General features: G+C 38.3%; 1 protein-coding gene across 3 annotated transcripts in view; it reads right to left on the bottom strand.

Moving 5' to 3' along the window:
• Nucleotides 1–23669, bottom strand: part of tox (thymocyte selection-associated high mobility group box) — a 61830-nt gene extending 38161 nt beyond the window's left edge. For all 3 annotated transcript variants that reach the window (XM_047368316.1, XM_047368315.1, XM_047368314.1), the window contains exons 1-2: nt 23165–23669; nt 20–85 (exon numbers count right to left, since the gene is read on the bottom strand). In XM_047368316.1, the coding sequence (XP_047224272.1) occupies nt 20–85; nt 23165–23269 (171 nt within the window). In that variant the 5' untranslated portion in view covers nt 23270–23669. The remainder of the gene's footprint in view (nt 1–19; nt 86–23164) is intronic.
• Nucleotides 23670–23865: the final 196 nt, after the last annotated feature.

Genomic DNA, 23865 nt, shown 5'->3' on the forward strand with positions numbered 1-23865 from the left:
GGGTCTCACGCACACTAACCTGATTGGCAGAGGAGAAGTCAAGGCCTGCTTCTGGCATACCCAGGAACATGGTGTCCCCGTCCAGCTGGAGAGAACAAAAGCAAGAGAAACAATGTCAACAAACTGAAAAATCAAACACAGCAAACACAGAGCAGCCAGCCTCCAGCTAGATGGAGGTAACAGATTAACTGGCAAGCAGTCAGATCATTTTCTGTCTGTTGTTGTCTTCTGACACTAAGTCCTCTTACAGTCAATGTCTAGCACACAGAGGCTTGGAAAAGCTTACTTTTACAATACAAATTATTAATATGAATATTTTTACTACACTAAAGGTAAACAGTTACATAAAGTGCTCGGTAAGACTTGGAAAAGTGTTGTACATCTAGTTGGGTGAAAAATCTTCTATTAGATATTAGTGCAGGACGCACACCCACATAAATGATAATTGTTAAATAAGATTTTTAATTCTCGCACCACTCTTTTAATTCCTGTCATAGCAAACAAAGACATTTATTAGTCTGAATGTCAGCCCCCTGTTTAAAGGAAACACAACAGCAGTCTGTCAGAGTCACTCAACTTGGTGTTAACTCAAAATAGGATATTATATTTATTTTGCAAACTAGCTGCACATGTTTATTATAGCTAACATGGGACATTTTTCTTGTATAGAGCATGACCGTTACCAAACTTCCTCTGTTACTAGAACCACACTTCCTCCTCATTTTTCATTAGATTTTACTAGTCCAAAGGTTTTAATGTCACATGTTCTAAGCAACCAACACATTCAATGAGTCAGTGGTGTTGGCTCATTAGGAGGTTTTAACGTCCACCATAGAAGAATGTTTTAGAAGTCCTGTTTGCCTTCTAAGGATAGACTAGAGATTCATTTAAGCTTTCTTAACTCTTGTAAAAACATCCGTCTTGTAATATAATAAAAATCATGAAGACTATGAGGACCAGCTTGGTCGTTTTGTACCCAAAGCGGAGCTATCTGCAGCGGATTTCAAACCAACCATGCATCAGTTCCTACCTGCCTTTTAGATATTTAAAATCCATTGTGAGAACCGATGAGTTCATGTATGTTTCCATCTTCAATATGATCACACTGTAAAGAAATGTAGCTACATGCATCACATTAATAATATCTACCACTAGGAGATTGATGGATGGATGGATAGATGGATGGATGGATGGATGATGGATGGATGTGAAGTGTCCTATTTATTTACATAATTTATGAAAAGGCTAAGCTACAAAGAAAAAGAAATTGATGCAATGTTTTAAGTACATGGGTAGGAAACTGTTTATGGTTCATTTTCAATAGAAAGAGACAAAATGGCAGCATGTAGGTACAAGCCAAACCACAAAAAAGTTGAGGTTGCTGAGGTTTAACAAAAGAAAAAAACAGCATTTATCCTAATATCCAACAATGGAGTGCCTATTCATGTAGATACTTTAGCTTACATTGTAAAGATAAATGTCTTTTGGGGGACACCATGTAAAAGTGCAGATCTGACATATAAACCTCACTGAGTCTTACCAAAACAAGTCTAAAAATTAGGCACAAGCCAGTATGAGATTATAAAGCTAAGCTGAGTAAAAAAAGAAAAAAAATCAAGGTTTTATGTTATTTGCACAGGATGTTTATCTAAACAGTAAATATGTAGTTATCCCTGCTGCTGTTGAATTAACATTGATATGGTAACACAAAAACTTAAGTAAATATGTAGAGTAAACCTCTACTAAGGTTTCAGCAGTCTTAAAATGCTTATTTTGCAGAATATAATACTTTTTCACCATTCTGCTCTCTATATAGTAACACAGATATAACAAACTGATATTATTTGGGCTAGAAATGTTCTAGATTATCCCAACCAGAAAAATGTCCAAATAGTTCAGTATTTTTTTGTAAGCAAAGGAAAAGTGTAGCAGCCTTCTTTCAGCCAGCTGACCAGATACGCTCAGAAGGGGAGGGGTTGTGCTGTGCTACTCTGTGCTTCATACAGCCAGAGAAAGCTTTATTCACTTTCTCAGATTTGTCATTAAAAGCATGGGGAAAGTATTTTGGAAAATTATAGTGGCTTTGCAACATAACCTTTCACCTGACCAAACACGAGGTCAGGAATAGTTTAGGAACGGAACAATTTATATCTGAAGCTGTAAACTATTACAGTTATTGGAAACTAATCAAAAAATGTACTTCAATATTACTAGTTACATCGCTCACTATCTTACAGTGACTTCTTTCTAATTTAAAAGGTACCAAATGCCACCATTTAAAAACAGCAGTATTACATTTATTGATTTTTACTCTTGAAGCCCTACATCCAACCCAAACAGAGACCAAACAAATCCATATTTGCATGGTAAGCCATATTCAAATAATTCGTGGTATCCTGGGTACATAATCATTGTTTCGGTTGACAAACACAAGAGGAACATTTGAACAGGTGGGCCAGAAGCAAAGCACTGACTTGTGTACACACACACACACACACATAAAGGTGAACAGACAGGTGTAGCTGCCCTATCCATTCGCCAGCTGTTGGGTATTATGCAAACGAGGTGTAGAATTACAGAGCAAACAGAAAGCCTAAAGGAAGAAACAGGTCCTGTGATGGACAGGATGTACGTGTGGAGCATTTACAGTTAAGTTTTAGTGCTCTACGCAGAACAGTTTCACATATCAATACAATAACAACAATAACCAGAACGGGTACATTTTCCATCCCTCTGAATAACGCTCATTCTGCGCTCAGCGTGAACATCTTTAGCCAGAGAGGAAGGGAGGAGGAGAACGTCTGACCTCAGTGTCGAATAACTTTCTTCCATTTACTGCACCTGCTACAGAGCCCGTCACACAACGGCTCCGGCAGAGACGCGCACACCAGAGCTGAAATTGCACATGTAGTACTGTCTCAAAACCTTCTGAGAACATGATACACAAATAAAATTTGTAAATGAACCGTGATTGCAAAAAAATGTATGGTCCACATGTTTTCAGAAAAAACAACTCCAACCTTATTAGGGAAATTAAATATTTATTCAGTACTATTTATAATTCATAATGTCTACTACTTGTAAGTCCAAAATGTTTAATCTATTTGGAGCATTTATTTAAAATGTGGGCTGAATGTTGTCTGTGTTACATTTAGACTACGAAGCTTTTAATGTTTTCTAAAGACAAAACGACGAGTTAAAATCTGACTGCACTAAACTGTAAATTGTGATTTTGGTCTTTCTCCTTCTCCTTGACACATGCAGGAGAAAAGAGTAAACTCTAATGTTTAACCTTTCCAGTAAAGCACCATTTATAACTGTTAAAAAAGTCCATAATGACATGCTGCCTCTTATCTTTTTATTTGATGCTACACTTTGTGTTGTAAACTAGGACTGTGCAATATAGTGCAAATGTATTGTCATATCAATATCAGAACAAGCAGCATCAATATTGTAAAGAACTGCTTGGACTGGAAATAACATAAGCTAACTTTATAGTACCATGAATTCAAGCTCTAAATAGCAGTAATATATTTGGAGAAGCTTGTTGTTAAATGTTTGATTTTTTTTGCTAGTCGTATCGTCGTCGCAACTTGCCGCATATTTTCCTGATATCATGCTGTAGTACTAGTGTAAAGTATCTTTGGCTCTCACAAGTTAGTATGAGATTCTCATGGTATGGTAACCTTTGGTGAACATTTACAGAATCATTGTATTTAATCAAAAACTTTCAGAATCACAAGGATAACAAGCTGATATTAGACAGCAGCAGAGCCTGCTTAACATGCCGCTTGTAGCTTCCTAGCTGCAGCTTAAAAACAGTGTGAATAAAAGTGATGGAGAATCTTTCTTGTAAAGGAAACAGGTAGGAGATTTATTTCAGGCTGCTGGCAGCAGTGTGCAGCAACAGGTGGGGGCGGTGCAGCAACGTGTTACCTCTCAAACAGTGGAGTGAACACTGTGGTAATTCCAGCATATTATTAAACGACTTTAAACCATATTAAGAGTACGATGGAAATGGGGGGTTTTTTCTGCATTTTTTAAACGGTAAATTATTAAAATCTCATCATGCCTTGATACCAGTAACTGGTCCATGCCTAATCATTCCAGGTTCTGTTTTTCCCCCTTCATAATTTCCTGTGTAAAAATGTTACAGAGCTAGTAAAAGAATGTGCTCTGTAAGAACCTTCAGTCCAGTGCAACCAGCAAGAGCACATGCCCAAAGCTTTGTCAGAACCAGTTTAACTTGATCTGTTTGGGGTCTAAGCTCAGCCTGGAAAACTAGAACAAAAAATTCTGTCTGCAAGTAAGAATATGTGAACACTTTGGGGACACGCTGAACCAGAATCAGATAGCGAAAACAAACATCCATCTGTTCCAGTAAATGCCAGAAGGCTAGACCAGGTTCTGAGCACAGAGAAGGAATAACTAACAGCATTATTATTAACTCACTGTTTCCTGTCAAAAAGCAGACAAAGAAAACGCATGAACTTGAACTATACACTTAAGCACATTCATACACATATTCTTTCTAATTGTATTAGTCAAGAAAAATAGAAGCAGTTTCAGAGTCCCTTAATCAGATTGTATCAAGGTACAATTAGAGTAAACTAAATGGAAATGTGTTTGTGTAATCCAAGGGGCAAATTTAGGTCTGAACTCACAGTGAGAACCATCAGAGGAGAGGAGAGGAGAGGAGAAAGAATGGGGACAGAGGAAAAAAAGGCCAGAGGAGAGAAATGGTGATGATTTCTGTTCAGCGAGTGGAACCTATTACGTTCCTCATTAACTCAGAGGGACAAGAGGACAGAGATGGAGCTCAGTCACTGTCATTTCCTTTAACTTTACATCTGCTCACTCAACACTTTAGCTGAAATCATGAATCTTAAACCAGCACTGGTTTAAATATTAAAAACTTTTTAATGTTGACGCCTTACTTATACTTACTTACTCCATCTTATATCAGCTAAGTAAACATTGTGTCACAGCACAGAGTTTTACAAAACCGCTGTTTTAATGAAGTGCAGAACTTGATCATTTTGGACTCTACATCTTTTGATACTGTTCACTGAAAAGCGTTTGGTTCAAAAGGATGAGGTGACCAGTTCTGCAATGAGATCGGTTCTATGTGTGTCATGGGATTAGACAGTAAGAGTCAACCATCCAGTCTTCTGTCTGTCTCTCCTGTGATAAAAGAGATTGCCTGTCTGACTATTTAGAATAGTGAATCAACTCTGTTTTAGATTAACAAAACGTCTACTGATACTGATTATTATAATTATTTTGCATTAAGCTTTCAAAATTAATAATTTTTGTGTTAAACTAGTTGAAAGTTCTTGTCTTTAAACACATTAAAACACAACTACCTAAAATATGACTTCAATTGATGCTAAAACCTAAACTAATATTTTAGGCTTGAAATTGCTGTAATTTTTTCTACTAATTAAGATATGAGTTTATAGTTATTTAGAGCAGATGCTGACTTATTGAGATGTATATCAATAAGATCAGCTATAACCCACATACCTACTCAGCCCTCAATTAAAGTTGAAAGCTGGATCTTGTCTCTACATTTTGCTGATACAGCTTGAGTTAATAACAGTTTAATAACCATAATTATAAAGCAACAATATACAAGCCATATAACATTTATACCCCAGACTCCGACAACATTATTAATCCCAATGGGCAATTTGCCACCTAAACCTACCCATATTCACAGTCAGAGCGATAATTAAAATATTTAAAACAACTGAAACTGTGACAAACAAACTTGGGCGAAGACACAAGTTCAGTTTGCAGAGGCTCACATTTAACAAGACGGTAGAGGAGGTTAACAAAAAATTTCCATCGACTTTCTCCAACGTTTTGGACAAAATGGTGCAATTGTGCAGTGGCTTAGCTTTGGTCCAATGCATACTTGGGATTTTCTTTCAGTGCCATTGGTGAATCCAAACCCTTTTATGCTGAAACATGCTGTTTTATTTTAAAAACTATGTAAACATCCAGGGAGACGATGATTGTTTTCACTTTATTTGAAATTTAAAATTAGGTAACAATGACAGCAGGTCAGAACTGAAACAGCGTTGTAGCATGGTTTTGAGCATGTAGAGGTTTTTCTATGAAAACATGTGGCTTTGGCTGTTGTTTATTGTATATATGAGAAGGAAATATTTTGCATACTTTCATGATTTATGAAATAACAATATGTATATCAGTACTTACTGCCAATCCAATATTTCAGCAAGAGAACTAAAAAAAGATTGCCTGGTTTTGTAGTAAACCCAAATTACCTCTCCTCCCTCCCTGTGCCTATCTCTTTTTCTCAAATCTCTGCTGCTCACTCTCCATTTCTTTGTGTGTACGTCTGTATTTGTGTGAGTAAAGCAAAGGTTTGAATAACAAGCAGCCCGCTAAGTGGGTCAGGGTCGGAGGAAGGGGGAGAAAGAGGGGGAGAGAGAGACTATTAGGATGACAGACAAGGACAAAGGGGGGGAAAAAAGAGAGGAATACTGCGTATCAAGGAAAAGAGGAGAGAAAAAGGTGGAGCCGCTGAGAAATGGAATGTGCAGTAAGTGAGAGATGGAGAAAGAGGTAAAAAAGCGACTTAATGTGAGGAGAGTAATACAGAGTGAGACGAGAGGATAAAAATGGAAAGAGTGTGATTCTACTCCATTTCCCAAGACTGCGGTCTGGTTACCTCTTTAGCTAAATCAGGGTACTCAGAAAAGCTTTTAGCCAAAAAATTATTAACTGACATAATATTCTATCAGAAAATGTTTAAACTGAGTCATATAACTTGAAATGTGAGGTAAGAAGTGGAATTTCTATGTAGCGTCGCATCTGAGAACATATTATTTACAAGCATAAAAAGCAGACAATTAAAACCTTGAAATGAATAAAGTTTTTAAATGGATCTACAAACATAGCCACCATAATAAACTGTCTTATATGAGGAGAATGTTTGCAGCATTTGACTTCATCTTGCACCAGACTGAAAACTATGACGTCTCCTTAAATGTGTCCAAAATGCCCGGTTACCACTTTCAGCGCTACAATGGTTTTGGGTCACATGTGGAACTGTTAGACCGGGCGCAGGGGAAATAAATCAGCAGATGAGTCTGTACTTTGAGAAATAGATGGAGAAAAAAAGGAAGCCTTATGAGTGGCTTTGTGTGTGTGTGTGTGTGTGTGTGTGTGTGAGTGAGTGGAAAAGGCAGATTCACCCAGCTGTGGTGGTTCAGCTCAGCAACTGTTTATCTGTCTTATCTGTGTCACCCTGACAACAATATAAACATGGTTTTATTGGCTAAATGTATCCACCCTGGCTGTAAATCTTGATTGAATGTGCGTGGGCAAACACTTTTTTCTTTGTGTGGAGAGAAAAATGACATTTCTTAAAACTGAGGTTTAATCATGAGTTTAATTATTTTTGAGCTAACGAAGCAGTTCACATTTCAACATTGTTTACAGTGAAAGCCAATCTAATTTAGTTTTTGTTTCAACATTATGAAGTCTTTTTGTGATTTATTTACCCCCTGTAAATTAAAGTATCTGACCATTATGGATGATAAGGGTTTGTTTGATTTCTGTGACAGCCTAAAGGCCTTCTTTTATGCCACATTTAATCATCTACTCAGATTACAAACATGCCAAAAAACGCACGCATACTTTTACATAAGAGTCAACCTGTTAAACCACTGTTGATGCTAAATGATGCCATATAGTTTTAGTTTGTCAACAGGGTAAAAACTGTAAACTGTTAGCCTAAGATCAAAGATTGCTCGCTTGTGTTTGCCTAATTTCTGATGCCATTTTAGCAACTGATGGGACAGGTCTGCACCAGTATCCCGTATAGCGATCCGATCCAGAGACAGATTCAATCCAGTATCCAGTATGGACCTGAAAGTAAGGACATTCTTTGATTGGATATCGGGCTGAGGGCACTGATCCAGACTCAATGGTCTTGTGTTGCCCCAAGTGACCTAAAGTTAAAAATCAAAAAGATGAATCCCTAAAAGTTAAGGGATGCCCAAAGGAAATGGCGGGAGACCTTGATTGGCTGTTTTTTGAAATTATCTGAAACTCAAAAATACAATCTTTCTCTTATCAGAGGTAAGTATGCTGTGCACAGCCAGGTCATGCTGACATTACTCTTCAGTGTGGATGCTGTTACTAAGAGAAGGAGTTACTTTTAGTATCTGAGAGGTGTTTAAAATGAAGTCAGAGAAAGATGCCATTGGCACACGTCAAAAATATCTCTCTGGTATTTTCTGCTAAACAACCTGTAAAGCCCCTCAGCTTCCAGTGTGTGTTCAAGCTCACAATGGATATGTGCTTATTGACCTGTTAACTATGGTGTTCTCGATGTGCATTCCCTTCACAGTTAATGTCAGGAACCACATTCTCTAGTGAATACAACGGAAGTGTCTGTTTTAGTCATGCTAGCCATGTCCACCATGCTAATTACTAAAATAAGATACAAACGTTGGTTTAAAGCATCCACTCTTTAACGATTTTATCTTGGTTTCAAAATATTGTTAAAGCACCATTTAACTCTGCTTTCACACATCATTGTCACAGCAGCTCTGCTTCTACTATCTAAAATTTTAATTTTTAAAAAGGAAATTGGAATCAACTAAAATCAGTATAAACAGGTCAAAACGTTACAAAAACCTGATATCAGAAAATGGCAACAAAATTCTGATAGGTGCATCTCAAAGAAACACACATGGGACTCTCATGCAGATATATAAACGAATAATTGAAGTATATTTATAAATATGTGGTTTTATCAGATTTGCCAGGTTGCCATTGTTTAACGCGTGGGCCGAGCTTGATACAGCAGGTCACAGTAAGTGGATGAAGCCTGCTGGCCACAGAGGGAGCAGTCTCTCCATGGTCTTCTTTTGATATAGTTTAGCATTAAGAGAGAGAAAATACAAGAAATCCATCTGTTATCTATAAGTGCAAACATTTTGGACTTTAAAAATTGTTCCTGTGATTTGTAACTAAGAAGAAAACTTGTGCAGTGACACTCTGAGCTCTGCAGAGGTAAGGTAAGGTAAGGTAAGGTAAGGTAAGGTAAGGTAAGGTAAGGTAAGGTAAGGTAAGGTAAGGTAAGGTAAGGTAAGGTAAGGTAAGGTAAGGTAAGTTTATTTATATAGCGCTTATCAGCAACGACACTCAAAGCGCTGTACATACAATTACAATACAATCACAAAGCAAATAAACACAGATACAGACACAGAAAAACAAATCAAATGATAAAATCAAACAACAGAGGTAATTTAAAAAAGTAAAAATAAAATAAAGAGAATAGAATAGAATGATGGACAAGAAAATGAAAGGAAAAGTGGACTGAAAACGCAACTAATCATGCCTTGATGGCACAGTCAAAGGCCACTCTAAACAAATAAGTTTTTTATCTTGATTTAAAGCAATTTAGGGTTTCGGCGCTTTTACAGTTTTCTGGCAGTTTATTCCAGATTAGTGGAGCATAAGAACTAAAAGCTGCTTCTCCATGTTTAGTTCTGGTTTTGGGTGTGCAGGGTAGATTTGAGCCAGAAGACCTTAGAGGTCTGGGTGGTTGATACACTAACAACAAGTCTGTAATGTATTTTGGTGCTAAGCCATTCAGTGATTTATAGACTAACAGAAGTATTTTAAACTCTATTCTCTGAGCTACAGGGAGTCAGTGTAGGAACTTTAGAACCGGGGTGAGTTGCTCCACTTTCTTAGTTCTAGTGAGCAGCAGCGTTCTGGATCAACTGCAGCTGTCTGATCGACTTTTTAGGCAGGCCTGTGAAGACACCGTTGCAGTAATCAATTCTACTAAAGATGAAAGCATGAATTAGTTTTTCAAGGTCCTGCTGAGACATTAGTCCTTTAATCCTGGAGATGTTCTTTAGGTGATAGAAGGCCGACCTAGTTACTACCTTTATGTGCCTCTGAAGGTTCAGGTCTGAGTCCATCACTACATCCAGGTTTCGAGCCTGATTGGTGGTTTCCAGCTGTATTAACTGAAGCTGTAGGCTTTTAAACACTCTTCCTTTGTTCCAAAGATTATTACTTCAGTTTTGTTTTTATTCAGCTGAAGAAAATTTAGGCCCATCCATGCATTGATTTCTTCTAAGCATTTACCCAGCGCTTGAATGGGTTCATAGTCACCTGGTGACATCGTAACGTATAGCTGTGTGTCGTCTGCATAGTTATGATAACTTACGTTGTTGTTTATTAACATCTGAGTTAGGGGGAGAATGTAGATATTGAATAGGAGGGGCCCTAAGATGGACCCTTGGGGAACGCCACATGTGATTTTTGTGCTCTCTGATGTAAAGTTACCTAATGACACAAAAAAGTCCCTGTCCTTCAAGTAGGATTTAAGCCAGTTGAGTGCTGTACCAGAAAGGCCGACCAAGTTTTCCAGGAGCTCTAATAAAATGGAGTGATCAACAGTGTTGAATGCTGCACTAAGGTCCAATAATACCAGCACTGTGGTTCTTCCACAGTCTGCATTTATACGGATGTCATTGAACACCTTGATAAGAGCAGTTTCTGTACTGTGGTGAGCAGGAAGCCTGACTGGAAGACATCGAAGCGGTTGGTCGTTGTTAGGAAGTTGTTTAACTGTTGAAACGCAGCTTTTTCAATAATCTTACTGATGAAGGGGAGGTTTGATATAGGCCTGTAGTTCTGTAGTAGCAGCTTCTCCAAGTTGCTCTTTTTAAATAGAGGTTTGATAATTGCTGTTTTTAGGGCCTGGGGGAAAATACCTGACAAAAGGGATGTGTTTATTATTTGAGTTAAATCAGATGTTATTACAGGCAAAGCTTTCTTAAGAAAAGCTGTGGGTAAAACATCGAGACGGCAGGAAGAAGAGTTTAGTTGGTGTACGATTTCTTCTAAGATTTTGCAGTTTATTTGGTGAAATTGGGAAATTTTGTCAAAATCAGTTCTAGTTGGAGACAACATTGGTACTGGAGTTGATGTGGATGTGCTGACTGCCTCTTTGATCTTTTGGGTTTTTTCAGTAAAGAATTTTGCAAATTCATTGCAGGACCTGATAGAGTGGAGTTCAGATGCTACAGTTACAGGAAGGCTTGTTAACCTGTCGACCGTGGCAAATATTGCACGAGCATTGTTAATGTTTTTGCTGATGATCTCAGAAAAGAAAGATTCCCTTGCATTATTCAGTTGTAGGTTATATCTGTATAGTCTCTCTTTATAGATAATATAGTGAACCTGCAGTCCAGTCTTTCGCCACCTGCGTTCAGCTTTTTGACACTCCTTTTTTTCACTTCTGACTGGTGGAGCACTTCTCCACGGAGACTTTTTCTTCCCAGAAATGACTTTCACTTTAATTGGAGCAAATGAATCAATGATGTCTGAGATTTTAGAATGAAAGTTTTCTACCAGCTCACCTACAGTGTTACAGGGCAAAGTGGAGGTAGAAGAGTAAATCTGGTTAAAGGTTTCAGCAGCACCGTCCTTAAAGATGCGTTTTCTTATCATTTCTCTTTGGCAAACTGAGTCATTGCAGATGATGCTTTCAAAAATAACAGAAAAGTGGTCAGATAGGGCAACATCAGTTAGAGACACCTTGGAAATGTTTAGACCCTTAGTGATGATCAAGTCCAAAATATGTCCCTGTTTGTGCGTTTGCTGTTTAACATGTTGAGTCAAACCAAAATTTCTAAGAGTGTCACATAGATCTATTGCACTTCTGTCTTCAGGATTGTCCATATGAATGTTGAAGTCTCCCACAATAATTAAACAGTCATAATCAACACAAATCACAGATAAAAGCTCATTAAAATCACTGATAAAGTTTGTTTTGGACTTAGGAGGCCTGTAAATATTCAAGAACATGGTTCGGACCGGGCTCTTTACCTGGAGAGCCAAATATTCAAAAGAGTCAAATTTGCCCAGAAATACTTTTTTACACTCTAATAAATCTTTAAACAAAGTGGCCACCCCTCCACCTTTTCTTTGCTGTCTGCTCTCACAAAGATAATTGTAGTTCGGAGGCGTCGCCTCTATCAGAATGGGAGCTTCATTAAATTAATGTAACCATGTTTCTGTTAAAAACATAACATCAAGATCTTGGTCAGTAATGAAGTCATTGATTAAAAATTATTTTCCTGACAGAGGAGTGACAAGAACTTCAGGAGCCACAGGGGTACTGACTGGATTACAGAGAGTTGCTTTATTTTATTCATCTGAGCTTTCTACCTCAATCAGAAATATGTAGTATTTGAAGGTGGAACATTTGACACAATGAGCCCTTAAAAAAATCTAAACAAAAAACCCTGAAAAAGAATGGTGTTCCAGTAACTGTTGCTGGCAATCTGGCTAACAGTGCTATTCACTACCAAAAGTAGTTAATGTACACATTGTCTGGCTGAAAGAGTAACCTACTATAGTACTGAACTGTTTGGTATTACATCTTTCACAGTGCAACGTCACCTGTGCTCAGGAATAAATAATGACAGCTCACAGCAGGTTTCTTCAAATGATCATGGAGTCATTTTGTTGCTGAATGTAGTAGCTTTTTTAAGCCATTTTGCCAACATTTTACCCACCCATATAAGTCACACAGTTAACAGCGGATGGTTTTATAAAGCTAAGGTTCTGATGTCTGTTTGTGCCCCCACCCCCTCCATCCTGACAAACTGCAGACTCTACAGCTGAGAAGCATGTGAATATAGACAGGAAGTGTATTTTGTAATTATCAACATTGTGAATACATTCGGCTTCGAGTTATCAAGATCAGAGCACAATTCAAATAAACAGGATCAAGCATCTCTAATGCTTGTATTGGATGGATTTATGGGCCCAGTAGTAGGTAATTAGATTACCTATTGTTTTGCATAAGACAAAGAAAACATTTGAATAAGAGTCATCTTACCAGTAAAACTTCAACACAGATGACATGATCCCATGCATGTATAACTGATATGGTATTGCCTATCATTGTTTGCACAAGATGGACTAACCATGTCATCTGGGTAGGTTTTAGTCATAGTATCTTTTTGAAAACAAAAAGTCAAGGTCAGCTTATTCCTTAATGTAAGTTGTGTTTTTTTTTTTATGTAAGTTTTTCACTTGAAACTTTGAAGTTTAGAACAATTGCTGGGTCTAAAATCTTAAAAAAGTATGAAGTTTGAGATAAGAAAAGCCCAACCTTGTTTCTGAAGCCTGTTGTCTTTGACTGTCCCAGTGTGTCCACCGAAGAGAACCAGCACATAAATCCCACTCCCAGAGGAGAGAAAGTTTGTCCCAGATAGTGTGAAGGGGCAGAAGGAATCCACGTCAAAACAGGCACAACTTTACAAATTCAAACTGTGACAATGTTGTTTCCATCTATCCACAGCAATTAGCACTTCGCTACAACTGCTATGATGGCATGATTGAGAACAAAAGCCGAGTCCTAGAGGAAAACGAGCTCCAACTATTTTCGAATAACGATGCTGGAACTGATCCAATCTTGTCCACCACAAGTTAATTGAGCCAAGTCATTGTCACAAATACAGCGCAAACAAACACAGAACAATGCGGAGATGATTGCAGCATGTGATTTGATTGCAATATGTTTGTTTTGGAACCAAAATCCTGATAATTAGTCTCTTCTGGCAGCGCACTGTCTCCACCCATCTGTTCCATTTGGCACCTCTCCACCAACAAGGAGCCCTTCATCGCTCCGTCCCCGAGATTTAACCAACTGAAACGCTTTCACACAAACCGGCACACAAGCAGCAGCTCTGAAGCTCTGAAAGCAAACCAATCATCAGCAAGCCTTACGGGTGTGGTGGGGGGGGCTTGTCTGGCGAGATGTTCTTTGGTAGAGACTGCCAACGTAGACAGAAGGACAGACAGATTGACTGGTTGTGTTCTGATAGATAATTAGATAAAATGCCAGCACTCTGGCTGGATAAAAACTTAAGGAGGGTACAGTAGAAAGATGAGCAAAAGGCTGCAGGGAGGGGGCCACAGCAATGATAACTGTAGGTGTACAGTACATCTTCTACAACTGCTTCAGCTAAATAAAAAAAAGTGATATGACACAGGAAGCCTTACAACAGTAGAGACAGTAGCATCAATGGCTCCACATTCTGTGCCGCTACATAAACACCAATTACACAACACATTTACATATTAATGTCTGGTGCATGACATTTTAAAATCACTGACAAATCCATATTAATTCATTTTTATAATCCTGACTGACAAAGATTGTTCCTTAAAAATGGTAATGCTTCCTTTCAGGTTTGGTGAGGAGTGCTTTACTATTTTCATTGCACAGGGGATTATCCTGTTTATGCCAAGGCTGCATGCCAGCAATCACAATATACAGTAAGTCAAGTCAGCCAACTCATGTGGAGGCAGATTATTACATGCAAACACAGTGTGCTCCCTGCAGGTAAACACAAAGCGCGAAGATGACGATAATGTTCTGACACCCCCAAGGTGACTTTTGCTGCATACATATCCCGCCTGTTTCGGTTTAAAGAAGTCCTTCAGTTCTTGTCAAGTTACCTTGGGCTGTCAGTCAAACTCCAAGCTGCTTTATTGTTGTTTGTGAGCTGGAATAAAGTGAACCCGATGATTTGACAGATATTCCAAATGACTTAATTATTTTCCAACTTGCAATAGCTAAAGTCTGGTTCCCATGAACCTTTGTAAGGCTACACATGGTTAGCCTTACAAGGTGCTGTTGTTAGCACTATGGCATTGTAACAAGACGGTCCTTGGTTTGAAACCAGAGTTTGTATAGTCTCCCCTTGCATGCTCTCTCTGGGTACTCCAGCTTCCTCCAAAAGTAAAAAATAAGCATTTTAGGCTAACTGATCTTTCTAAATTCCCTTTGGCAGTGTGTGTGTGTGTGCATGTGTGTATGTTTGTGTGCGTGTGTGTGTGTGTGTGTTCTTGTACTTGTTGCTGAGTGAGAACCATTTTTTGTATTTTTATCGCAAAGTGAGGACATTTTGACAAAGTGAGGACATTTTCCTGGTCCTCACTTTTTCAAATTCCGTTCTTGGGACAGGGGTTAGGTTTAGGACTAGGGTATGAATTGAGTTATTATTAGGGTTAGGTATTAACTGGTTAGGGTTAGGGTTAGTGTTAGGGTCAGGGTTAAGCACTAAAAATCAAGGAAAATGAATGGAAGTAACTGAAAAGTCCTCATAAAGATAGTAAAACACGGATGTGTGTGTGTGTGTGAGCATGCTTGCATCTCTCTGTGTTGCCCTGTGATGGACTTGCAACCTGTCCAGGGTGTATTCTGTCTCTTGCCCAATTACAGCTGGAGCCCCAGCAAGGATAAGATGCTAAGTATAGACAAGAGTTTTGGCATCTTAAAGACAAAAGGATGACAGAGTTTACATTTTAAACTCTCTTTAGCGTCTTATATTAGCAGGTTTAGAAATAGTATGTTTAAAAACAAATTTTGTGTGATTTTCCTAGATTATGTAGACATTTATCTTGACTCAGAAATTTCCAAAAGGCAGCTCAAATTGCCAAATTTAGCATGGTCCATAACAGAAACTATGTTCAGTCTTCCTGTTATCTGCTGAAAGGTTCACTCTCTCTTGCTCTCTTACAGCTTTAATGAACCACATAAATGTCTTGACATGTTGCAGAAATTGAGTTTTCTTTCTAGAAGCATTTTTTGCCGTTTGTTCTTCCTCTGAGACAATGTTTACATCCATTGAAAACGGGATTTTTTTTTTCCAACATTAGAGATGTAAAGATGGTGTGAGCATTAATTTTTTACTGATTTCAGCCAATTTTCCCAGCTACACGACAACGGAGAGGAACGTTTCAAACCATTACACTCTAGAAACAGTTCTCAAATTGTGCCATGTTCAGAGAAAACGAAACAAACTGTAGGAACACAATTAAATTTTTCCATTTTCACCAGAAAACATTGTAGTATGAACAGGGCCTGACTTTATTTAACTGATGTTCAAATCATAGAAAAGGTTAAATAACGTAGATTAAGATCTAACTCTTTAGATAAAATTAAAAGGAGTTCCAAAATGTTCCTACACTCCAAAACCTATCCACAAAATACGAGTTCCTCACTTCTAGTGTGACAAATCTAAGCTTTGCTCCAACCTTTTATTGTCAGCCAACAACTCAAATCTGTTTAATTCTGGCAACAAAATTACATCCAAAAGAGAAGTAGAAGAAACTGGGAAAAATGTTTTGTTGTTGCAAAACTCTTAAGTGTTTCTAAAAACATAAACTATAGCTCAGTTCTTTGAAATGATTATATAAACTATGAAGCAGTGTCATAGAAGAACATAAACAACATCTGGACCCTGAAATCAAAGCTGCTTACAGGAATTTTGAGCATGATTCAGTTACGAGCTATTTAGACCTTTTAACACATCAGTTCAACATATCTACTCTTCACTGTTAATGCCACCACTTCATGCACTGTTACATCAGTATGTATTGCTGTTGCACTACGTCTCCTAAAGCTCCCTAAACAGTAAGAGTAAATGTTTTCGGATCCTCCTGTTCGGTTCTTATGGCCTGTTCTTTCCTCAGTGTTCTCTCCTGTTCTGTATTTGCTTTAGAAATACCTCACCCAGCTTTCACAATCATTATGTTTACATTAGGCCCTCTACTTCTCTCTGTCCCTCTTTCCTTCTTTTACTACTTTCTGGAATTCCTTCTCTTTCTTCCTTTTACAAGTTAAGAGCAGATATGTGTTTGCATGGCCGCACTCTAATAGATGTGACCTAATGAAAAATGCCTAAGTCAACTTATAACATAGCAAATGTAAAATCCATCAACGTTTAGATAAAATGGACGACTCCTGTGTATCATATCTGCAGGGATTCAACACATCAGTCAGAGAGTGCCATAGCCCACTACTGTATATCCAACAATCTGTTTGTATAAACTTTTCCTTAGTTAAAAAATGATCAGGAATAATCAACAATACTGAGATGACTGCAGACCTAAGACAAAAAATAATTGAGCTGCATGCAGGACCTACAGAGGAACATAATCTGTCTACTGAACAACGTGGTAACAAGGTCTATTAAAATGTGTCAATAAACATTAACTGGTGTCAACTATGACTACATGCTAAACAAATAATGCAAACAAGACTAAGGAAATAGGTTGGAGTGTGGCCTGAATGGACGCATTCAGTGTCATTTCCCAGAATAAAAGGCCTGGTGATTACTATAATAGATTCTGTGATATGCCAGAAGCTGAGTGGTAAACATCATCTCCTCATACCTGTCTGTGCATTTTATTCATTCATTACTACTCAACAGTATAGCCAGCACAATATTAGCGTGTGCAAAGGTTGAAATTTAAAGTCTTGTTGGCTATTATACTGCAAGTGTCAAATTCAGACTTTGCATGCCAATACAATATTTAACCTGCTAGGTGAGTCTAGCTGCAGTAGATCCCCTCACCTGACACAGATAATAGTGCGCAAAATGCTGAAGGTCACAGAGAGGCTGCAAAGATAGTAATGGTAAATGAGAAAGCGAAAAGTGAAAAAACAAAAGTGCTAATTTCATTATCTGCTCATCTGTAAATAATAATACTAATTGGTAAAATAATAACTGAATGAAATTGTAAAACAAAAACATATTTTCGATTAAAGTGGAAACCTGGATTATATTCAGTACTTTGTTTCAGTGGAGGTCTTTTAGCTGCTGTGGTTTTATACACCGCACAAGTTCAAGGATAGTGCAAGGTGTGAATACAAACCTCAAGATTCGACAACAGAGTTCAACATTGACCTCCTGATTCCTGCATGTGGTTTATTTTAGAACATGGGGTCCAGCGTTGAAGTAGGATCCAGGTCAGTTCGCCCCTGCTCCAACACATACCATCTTCACTTTTTTACAAAAGCGTTTCCATTTCATACAAACCTTCCATTTCATACCAATAAACAACTTGTCTAGTACCAGTGTATTTAATCAAAGTGAATCAGTTTTTTCCCTTAGTATGTAACTACTTGGCTGAATTATGAACATGGGTAAATACAAAAACGCAATTAGTTATTCCCTTTTTGTTCATTTCGGTTTTGATCCCCATGCGTGCCAGTCAACATTGATGAAATTTAAAGAAAAATTTTTGCCTGATCGCAGCAAAATATGTTGCCAAAAGTATTGAGTGAAACTACCAAGTTAATGAATTCTGGTGTTACAATCACTTCCATGGCTGCAGGTGTATAAAGGATGGTGTGGAGAAACCAAACTGATCCGCACAGAGTCCTGACCTTAACCTTCTTGGACACCTATGGGATGAATTAGAGCAGAGGCTCCAATTCTGGTTTTCTACCTATCTATGAATACATTCCTAAACCTTGAGGAAGATGTTAACAGAATCGTTAGTTTGCTGTTGCTGTCATTGGTGGGTCCATCAACAAATTGGACGGTGCTGTTTCAATGACGATTCATTTGGAAACTGAATTTTTTTCTATTAACACCTCTACATGACAACATTTTAATTACAATCTCTGTTCACATGGCAAAAGTAGAGATGTGAAAATGGTGTAATTCCTCCGCCATGCCACTAGTTGGCGGTATGTTATTTAAAATTCATGAACATGCGCAAAGACTTCTGCCTACAAATGCTGTGTTTCATTAACCTCGGAAGTCGGAACTGGGAAATCGGGAGTTTACATCATCTCCGAGTTGTAGCGTTCCAGTTTCCTGGTTCTTTTCGTTCGTATTGCTAGCAACTGGAACAGCAGTCTCACAACAACAATGACAATAAACACTGCTCTACGCGGTTTTTCATGCATATAAACAGCATTGAAACATCTCGTCTTGTAAACGCTGAAAGGTACTACATAAATACATTTATTAAATACATTTTTTATCACATAAATAATAAAGAACTGCTAAAAGCTGTAAAAGTGAAAATGTTTTACTACTATTGCTATGAGTAGCAACCATCTTGAATGTGGAAGTCAGGTATGGTCGTGTTGCACTGACTTTCTGAAATTCCGACTTATGAGTACAAAGAGAATGCAGCAGAAGCACGGGAAAAATTAGCACTGTGCTGGAGAACAGTGATTCAAAAGAGTCAGCAGCAAACGTAGTATTCGGCAATCCACCTTTGTTATTGTTAATATCTTCATCTTCTGTGGGTTTTAAACTGGTTGGCAGTCGTTATGTTGTGAGCGAACGCAGTACTTTCTACTGCTTTCAGTCACACTACACATGAGCCAGGGCTTCCCTGTAAAAAAGATTAAATTTTTCCCATCTACACGACAATGGAGACTGGGACGTTTTCAACAAGAAATCCATTTGAGGAGTGGACTCTTTTTTTTATTATAAAACTTCAGCAATAAATTTCTTCCAACCAGACTACTTGCTGCATTTCCTCATGGACCTGGTAGTTTTATAATGAGGAAATAAAACCTTAACTCATTATCCAGATCTACAACATGTGGAGTGGATGAATACCACCAGCCCCCAACCCAAAAAAGCTAGAAGAGGTATGGGCAAACCAAATTTATTATAAGAACTATACAGTAATATTTGTAAATCGTTCAACTCAAAATTAATAAATTTAAGCCTTTTAAGATCCAGCAGCAGCAGCACTGCAAAGAGAAATGTTTATTATGTACAGAGATGAAGGGTTATACAGCAGCTCCAACAGGGAGGGAAAGCCTGCTCTGAAGGTTAGAGGCTGACCCGCTGCATATAATCGTCATATCCAAATGTATCTGAGGAGAATTTACTGGTAAAGTGGTCGTCACTAATCCTAATCATGGGCATGAATTGTGATGACATTTTGCCATTCCAGTGGTAACTGTGAAATTACTTTTTTTTTTCCTTTTTCCACCTCTGCTTTTTACCTCTTCACATTAAACATCTCTCCCCACTGCTTTCTAATTTAATGCTTCTTTTCTTCTTTGCTCTCATTTTGCTTCTACTCTGCTTCCTATTTTCCTCTCTCACTTCCTGCCTTTTTTCTTTTCTGCATTCTCTCTTTCTTTCTCTCCCTGCGTTCAGCCACAGAGTAATTTGATCTCGTCTATCAGGCCAACATTGCCGTGAATCAAAAGACACAGAGAGAGAAATATAGTACAAACCTTGGTGGCCCCACCCCCCACTGCACGCACACACACACACACACACACACACACACTCTCTCTCTCTCCGTTTCTCTCTCATCTACAACATCCCTACCCCCAACAACCCTCAATATCTCTCTCCAGTCCCTACCCCCAACCACACCGCTCACTCTCTCCACATCCCCAGCATCTACAGTCTATATCTCTGCTTCCCGTCTCCTAAACAAAAAAAAAAGTAGGTTTTCTCGCAGCAACACATTACAGGAGTATGACGCATTTCAAAAGGCCCCTGTATGAGAAAAACAAACGGAAAACATCAAAATCTTTCATCAGTACGTTACAGTGCTGTTTTAATTCCTAACATGAGAAATATCAGGAAAGTCATTATCCCAACCTGTTAGGAACAGAGATGCTGTTTGAGGCAACTGAATGAACAACCTTTCATTCACAGTCTGTCAGAGCCTCAGCCAAGCACACCCTGTTAGTGAGGGCAAAGTCAGAAGAGCAGAAGTGTCTTTTTCTGCAGAGAAAAACCTTCAACAACGTCTGAATACATCTGCTGAGCCAGTGTTGCAGACTTTCCCACCCTGACTCAATTGTATCTCTAAAACTAGTTTTACAGCTAATTTAAACGCCTTTTTAACCTTTTTTAATAAGAGAAGACTATTCAATAGCACACACTCGCTGTTGGGCTGATTGTTAATTACTTGCTTGTCCTTATCAGACTAATTAAAATATTTGGACCAGTGATAGTCAATGAGAAGCCCCTGCAGACTTACACGCCAGTCAATAAGTTAAAATGGTGATATTAGGGCTCCTGTTTGCAGGGATAGTCTGAGATAAATAATGTGTAGTTAAATGTGGCGGACCATAAAAATCCAGAATACAAGAGAGAGTACCAAACTTTCAATGCATGATAGAAAATGTGCATCTGAAATTTTAAAGAATATTTAGTGTCCACCAGAGAATCAACCTTCATCCTTGTTTTCAGTATCCAAACTGTGCGCCTTTAAAGTCGGTAGACTTTCAACACTTTCAAAGTGCGTGAGGCAAAGTTTCCTAAAAGGTGAGTGGAGATAAACCTGCATGTCGATGACTCAGGGATGGAAGAGAGCTCACAGGGTGCTTCAGACGACAGCCAATCAACCACAAAGCATGCAGTTAGAGGGGTGATGTCAGTATATTCTCATTGAGCTATGAAACTGATATATACATTTATATAAAACTAGTATGTGACAAAACTGATTTATGCCATTGGAAACAAACCAGAAGTGTCACTATTGGTAGTTATCCTTCAATGATCTTTCAATGATAGGTCACCGGCCCCCTTTATGCTACAAAGATTTTAAATCATCAGTCTGTTCACAGCTGTCTGGTGCAAAAGAGCAAATCCTTCATTCAAATGCTATATATAAAATTTTGTAAACCTTTTATACTCTGAGGTATAAAACAACAAACAACCCCTGTGGATCATTAACAAAATGCTCCTTTGGGATACATCTCTCAGGTTTTATTTATTAAAGATCTGTGAACATTACAAACTTTCTCTAATTATGAAATGATTATGATACAGTTTCAGAGTGTAAATGCTGTGAAATGATCACAAGTCTATAGCAAGAAAACCAGCTTTCCTGACCAGGGATTTCACTACTTTTCCTGCCACTCCAAAAACAAGCTACACAGAAGTCTGTTTAAAATTTCTTACAGTTGCACCTTTTCACTGAGTTTGTTGTGACTCTATAAAAGTTATAAGTGTAATCGCTCGGTTGTAGTCATCGGTTGTAGTTTCATTGCTGAAAATCACGGGTTATAAGCGTCTCTCCCACAGCTGAAGACCTCGGTAGACACTGCTATGGTTGGAGGAGGTACCTGCTCAGTGTCTGTTGACCTAATGCTCCTGTTAAACAGCAAGAAAGCTCACAAAAACTGGATTGGGTGGATCTGGGGAGAAAATGTTCCGTGCTTAGACTTGAAACAAAAAATGAAACAGTGGCTGAGTCAGGGGCTGCACTGAAGGACATTAAAATTGCAAAGACAGAAACATTTTGATCTCACTAATCAGTTTTCAGTTTGATTGTGCAAACTTTTGATTTAGTTTTTATTCTTAAATATCTTATGTGTACAGCACTTTTCTCAACTTCAGTTGCACCTATATATAAATTTCACTTTGACTTTGACTCTAATATGTAACATCTACCTTCAGGATGGCGCTAAGAGTAATTTTGTTTTGATCTGAGATTACATTTCACACGGGTCACATGACTCAGATGAGAATCAGAACCAAAATAAATTAAAATGGTGTTTACAATTCAATTAAATTATATGAGTTTTTAGCATTTTTACGTCAATGGAGTGAAGGGCTTGTTTACATATACAACGAGCTGGAGCCACCCAATCCCCATTTCAGTTTTCAGGCAAAAATACAACTATTTTTAAGAACTGTTAATTAATAATCTGCTGGCTTAACTCATCGGCTAAGGCTAATCCAATAATTAAGCAATTTATTACTGACAAATAAACATGGTCTTCCCCAGGCACTTTACTCAGGGAAGCATCTTTCTCCATATATATATATATATTTATATATGAGATCCAAGTCCAGGTTTGTACTGTGGGTCTGGCACTGACCTTTGGCTTTTCTGTGGAGGGAAGAAGGCAACAGCGCGTATACCAAGCACAAATCAACATGCTGCCATTTCCAGCATAAATCACCACTTTTAAATTCAGCTTAAACATGATGAGGTATGGTCCTTAACTCTTCTCACTTCTGCTTATTGCTATGTATCATATTCTTACATCTCTCCCTTGTGGTAAACAAATTATGGATCTATTTGAAGCAGTTAAATAATTACTTTATTTGGGAAATAAATAAACAAAAAATATATCTAATATTGTGAGGGAGGACTAGTGGCACAGTAAACTGTAGTTACATTCAATAGCTGCATTAACTAAGAGAGGCCCAAATAAAGCGATTAATTACCACTTAATTAGGACAGCGAGACACACGAATACACCAGGGCGCGTAGAAAATGTAGTAAGAGGGTAACAGAAAGAAAGCTTTTAGTTCCCACCAGAAATACGCTAAGAAGAAGTACGAACCTTGTTGGTCCCAAAAGCCGGGTCAGGGTAGGAGCGCTGGCCCAGCCTAGTGCGGTCTGAAGCGGACAGAGGCTGAGGAGGAGGCGGGTAAACTGTTACATCCATGGCTAAAAATACATCCACGTCTCCTTCTAATCCGCTCTTCCACTTTTATTACCAGTAACTAATAAAACTTAAAGAAACCGAAAGGATTTTTGTCCATTAAACACGTATTTGGAGTTTAGTTTTCAGGTTCTAGTCCGAAAAATAAAAGAGACTTCTAAAGTTTAGATGGATGCGGTTCTCTACACGGTCTCATGCTCCTGCGACTGCAGCTCAGAGGACCAAAGTTCCTGGTGAAAGAGCTTCTGTCGTTGGAGCAAAGCTTGAAATAAAACGGAGCAGAGTTTTCCCTCCTTTTGTCAGGGTCCGGGTCCTGCTGCGGTGTGCGGTGGGGACAGGGGACGTCGCTGAACCTGTCTGTCCCTGGTTGGGACTGTGTTGGTCTATGCTCCTCTGCTGCTGCGGTCCAGTCATACAAAGGGCTCCCAAAGCAAGCTGCACGCTTTACATACAGCAAACAGGAACAATGTTTTATAACAAAATAAAAGACTGCCTTTTGTTGCGACGTGGAAACAAGAGGTTATTTGTGACAAAATGACCATGCGTACTATAGAAGCAAATTACTACAATGACTAGAAACAAGACATTTTCTTACTTTT

Source organism: Girardinichthys multiradiatus, chromosome 6 (genome assembly GCF_021462225.1).
Source record: "Girardinichthys multiradiatus isolate DD_20200921_A chromosome 6, DD_fGirMul_XY1, whole genome shotgun sequence".
Lineage (NCBI taxonomy): Eukaryota > Metazoa > Chordata > Actinopteri > Cyprinodontiformes > Goodeidae > Girardinichthys > Girardinichthys multiradiatus.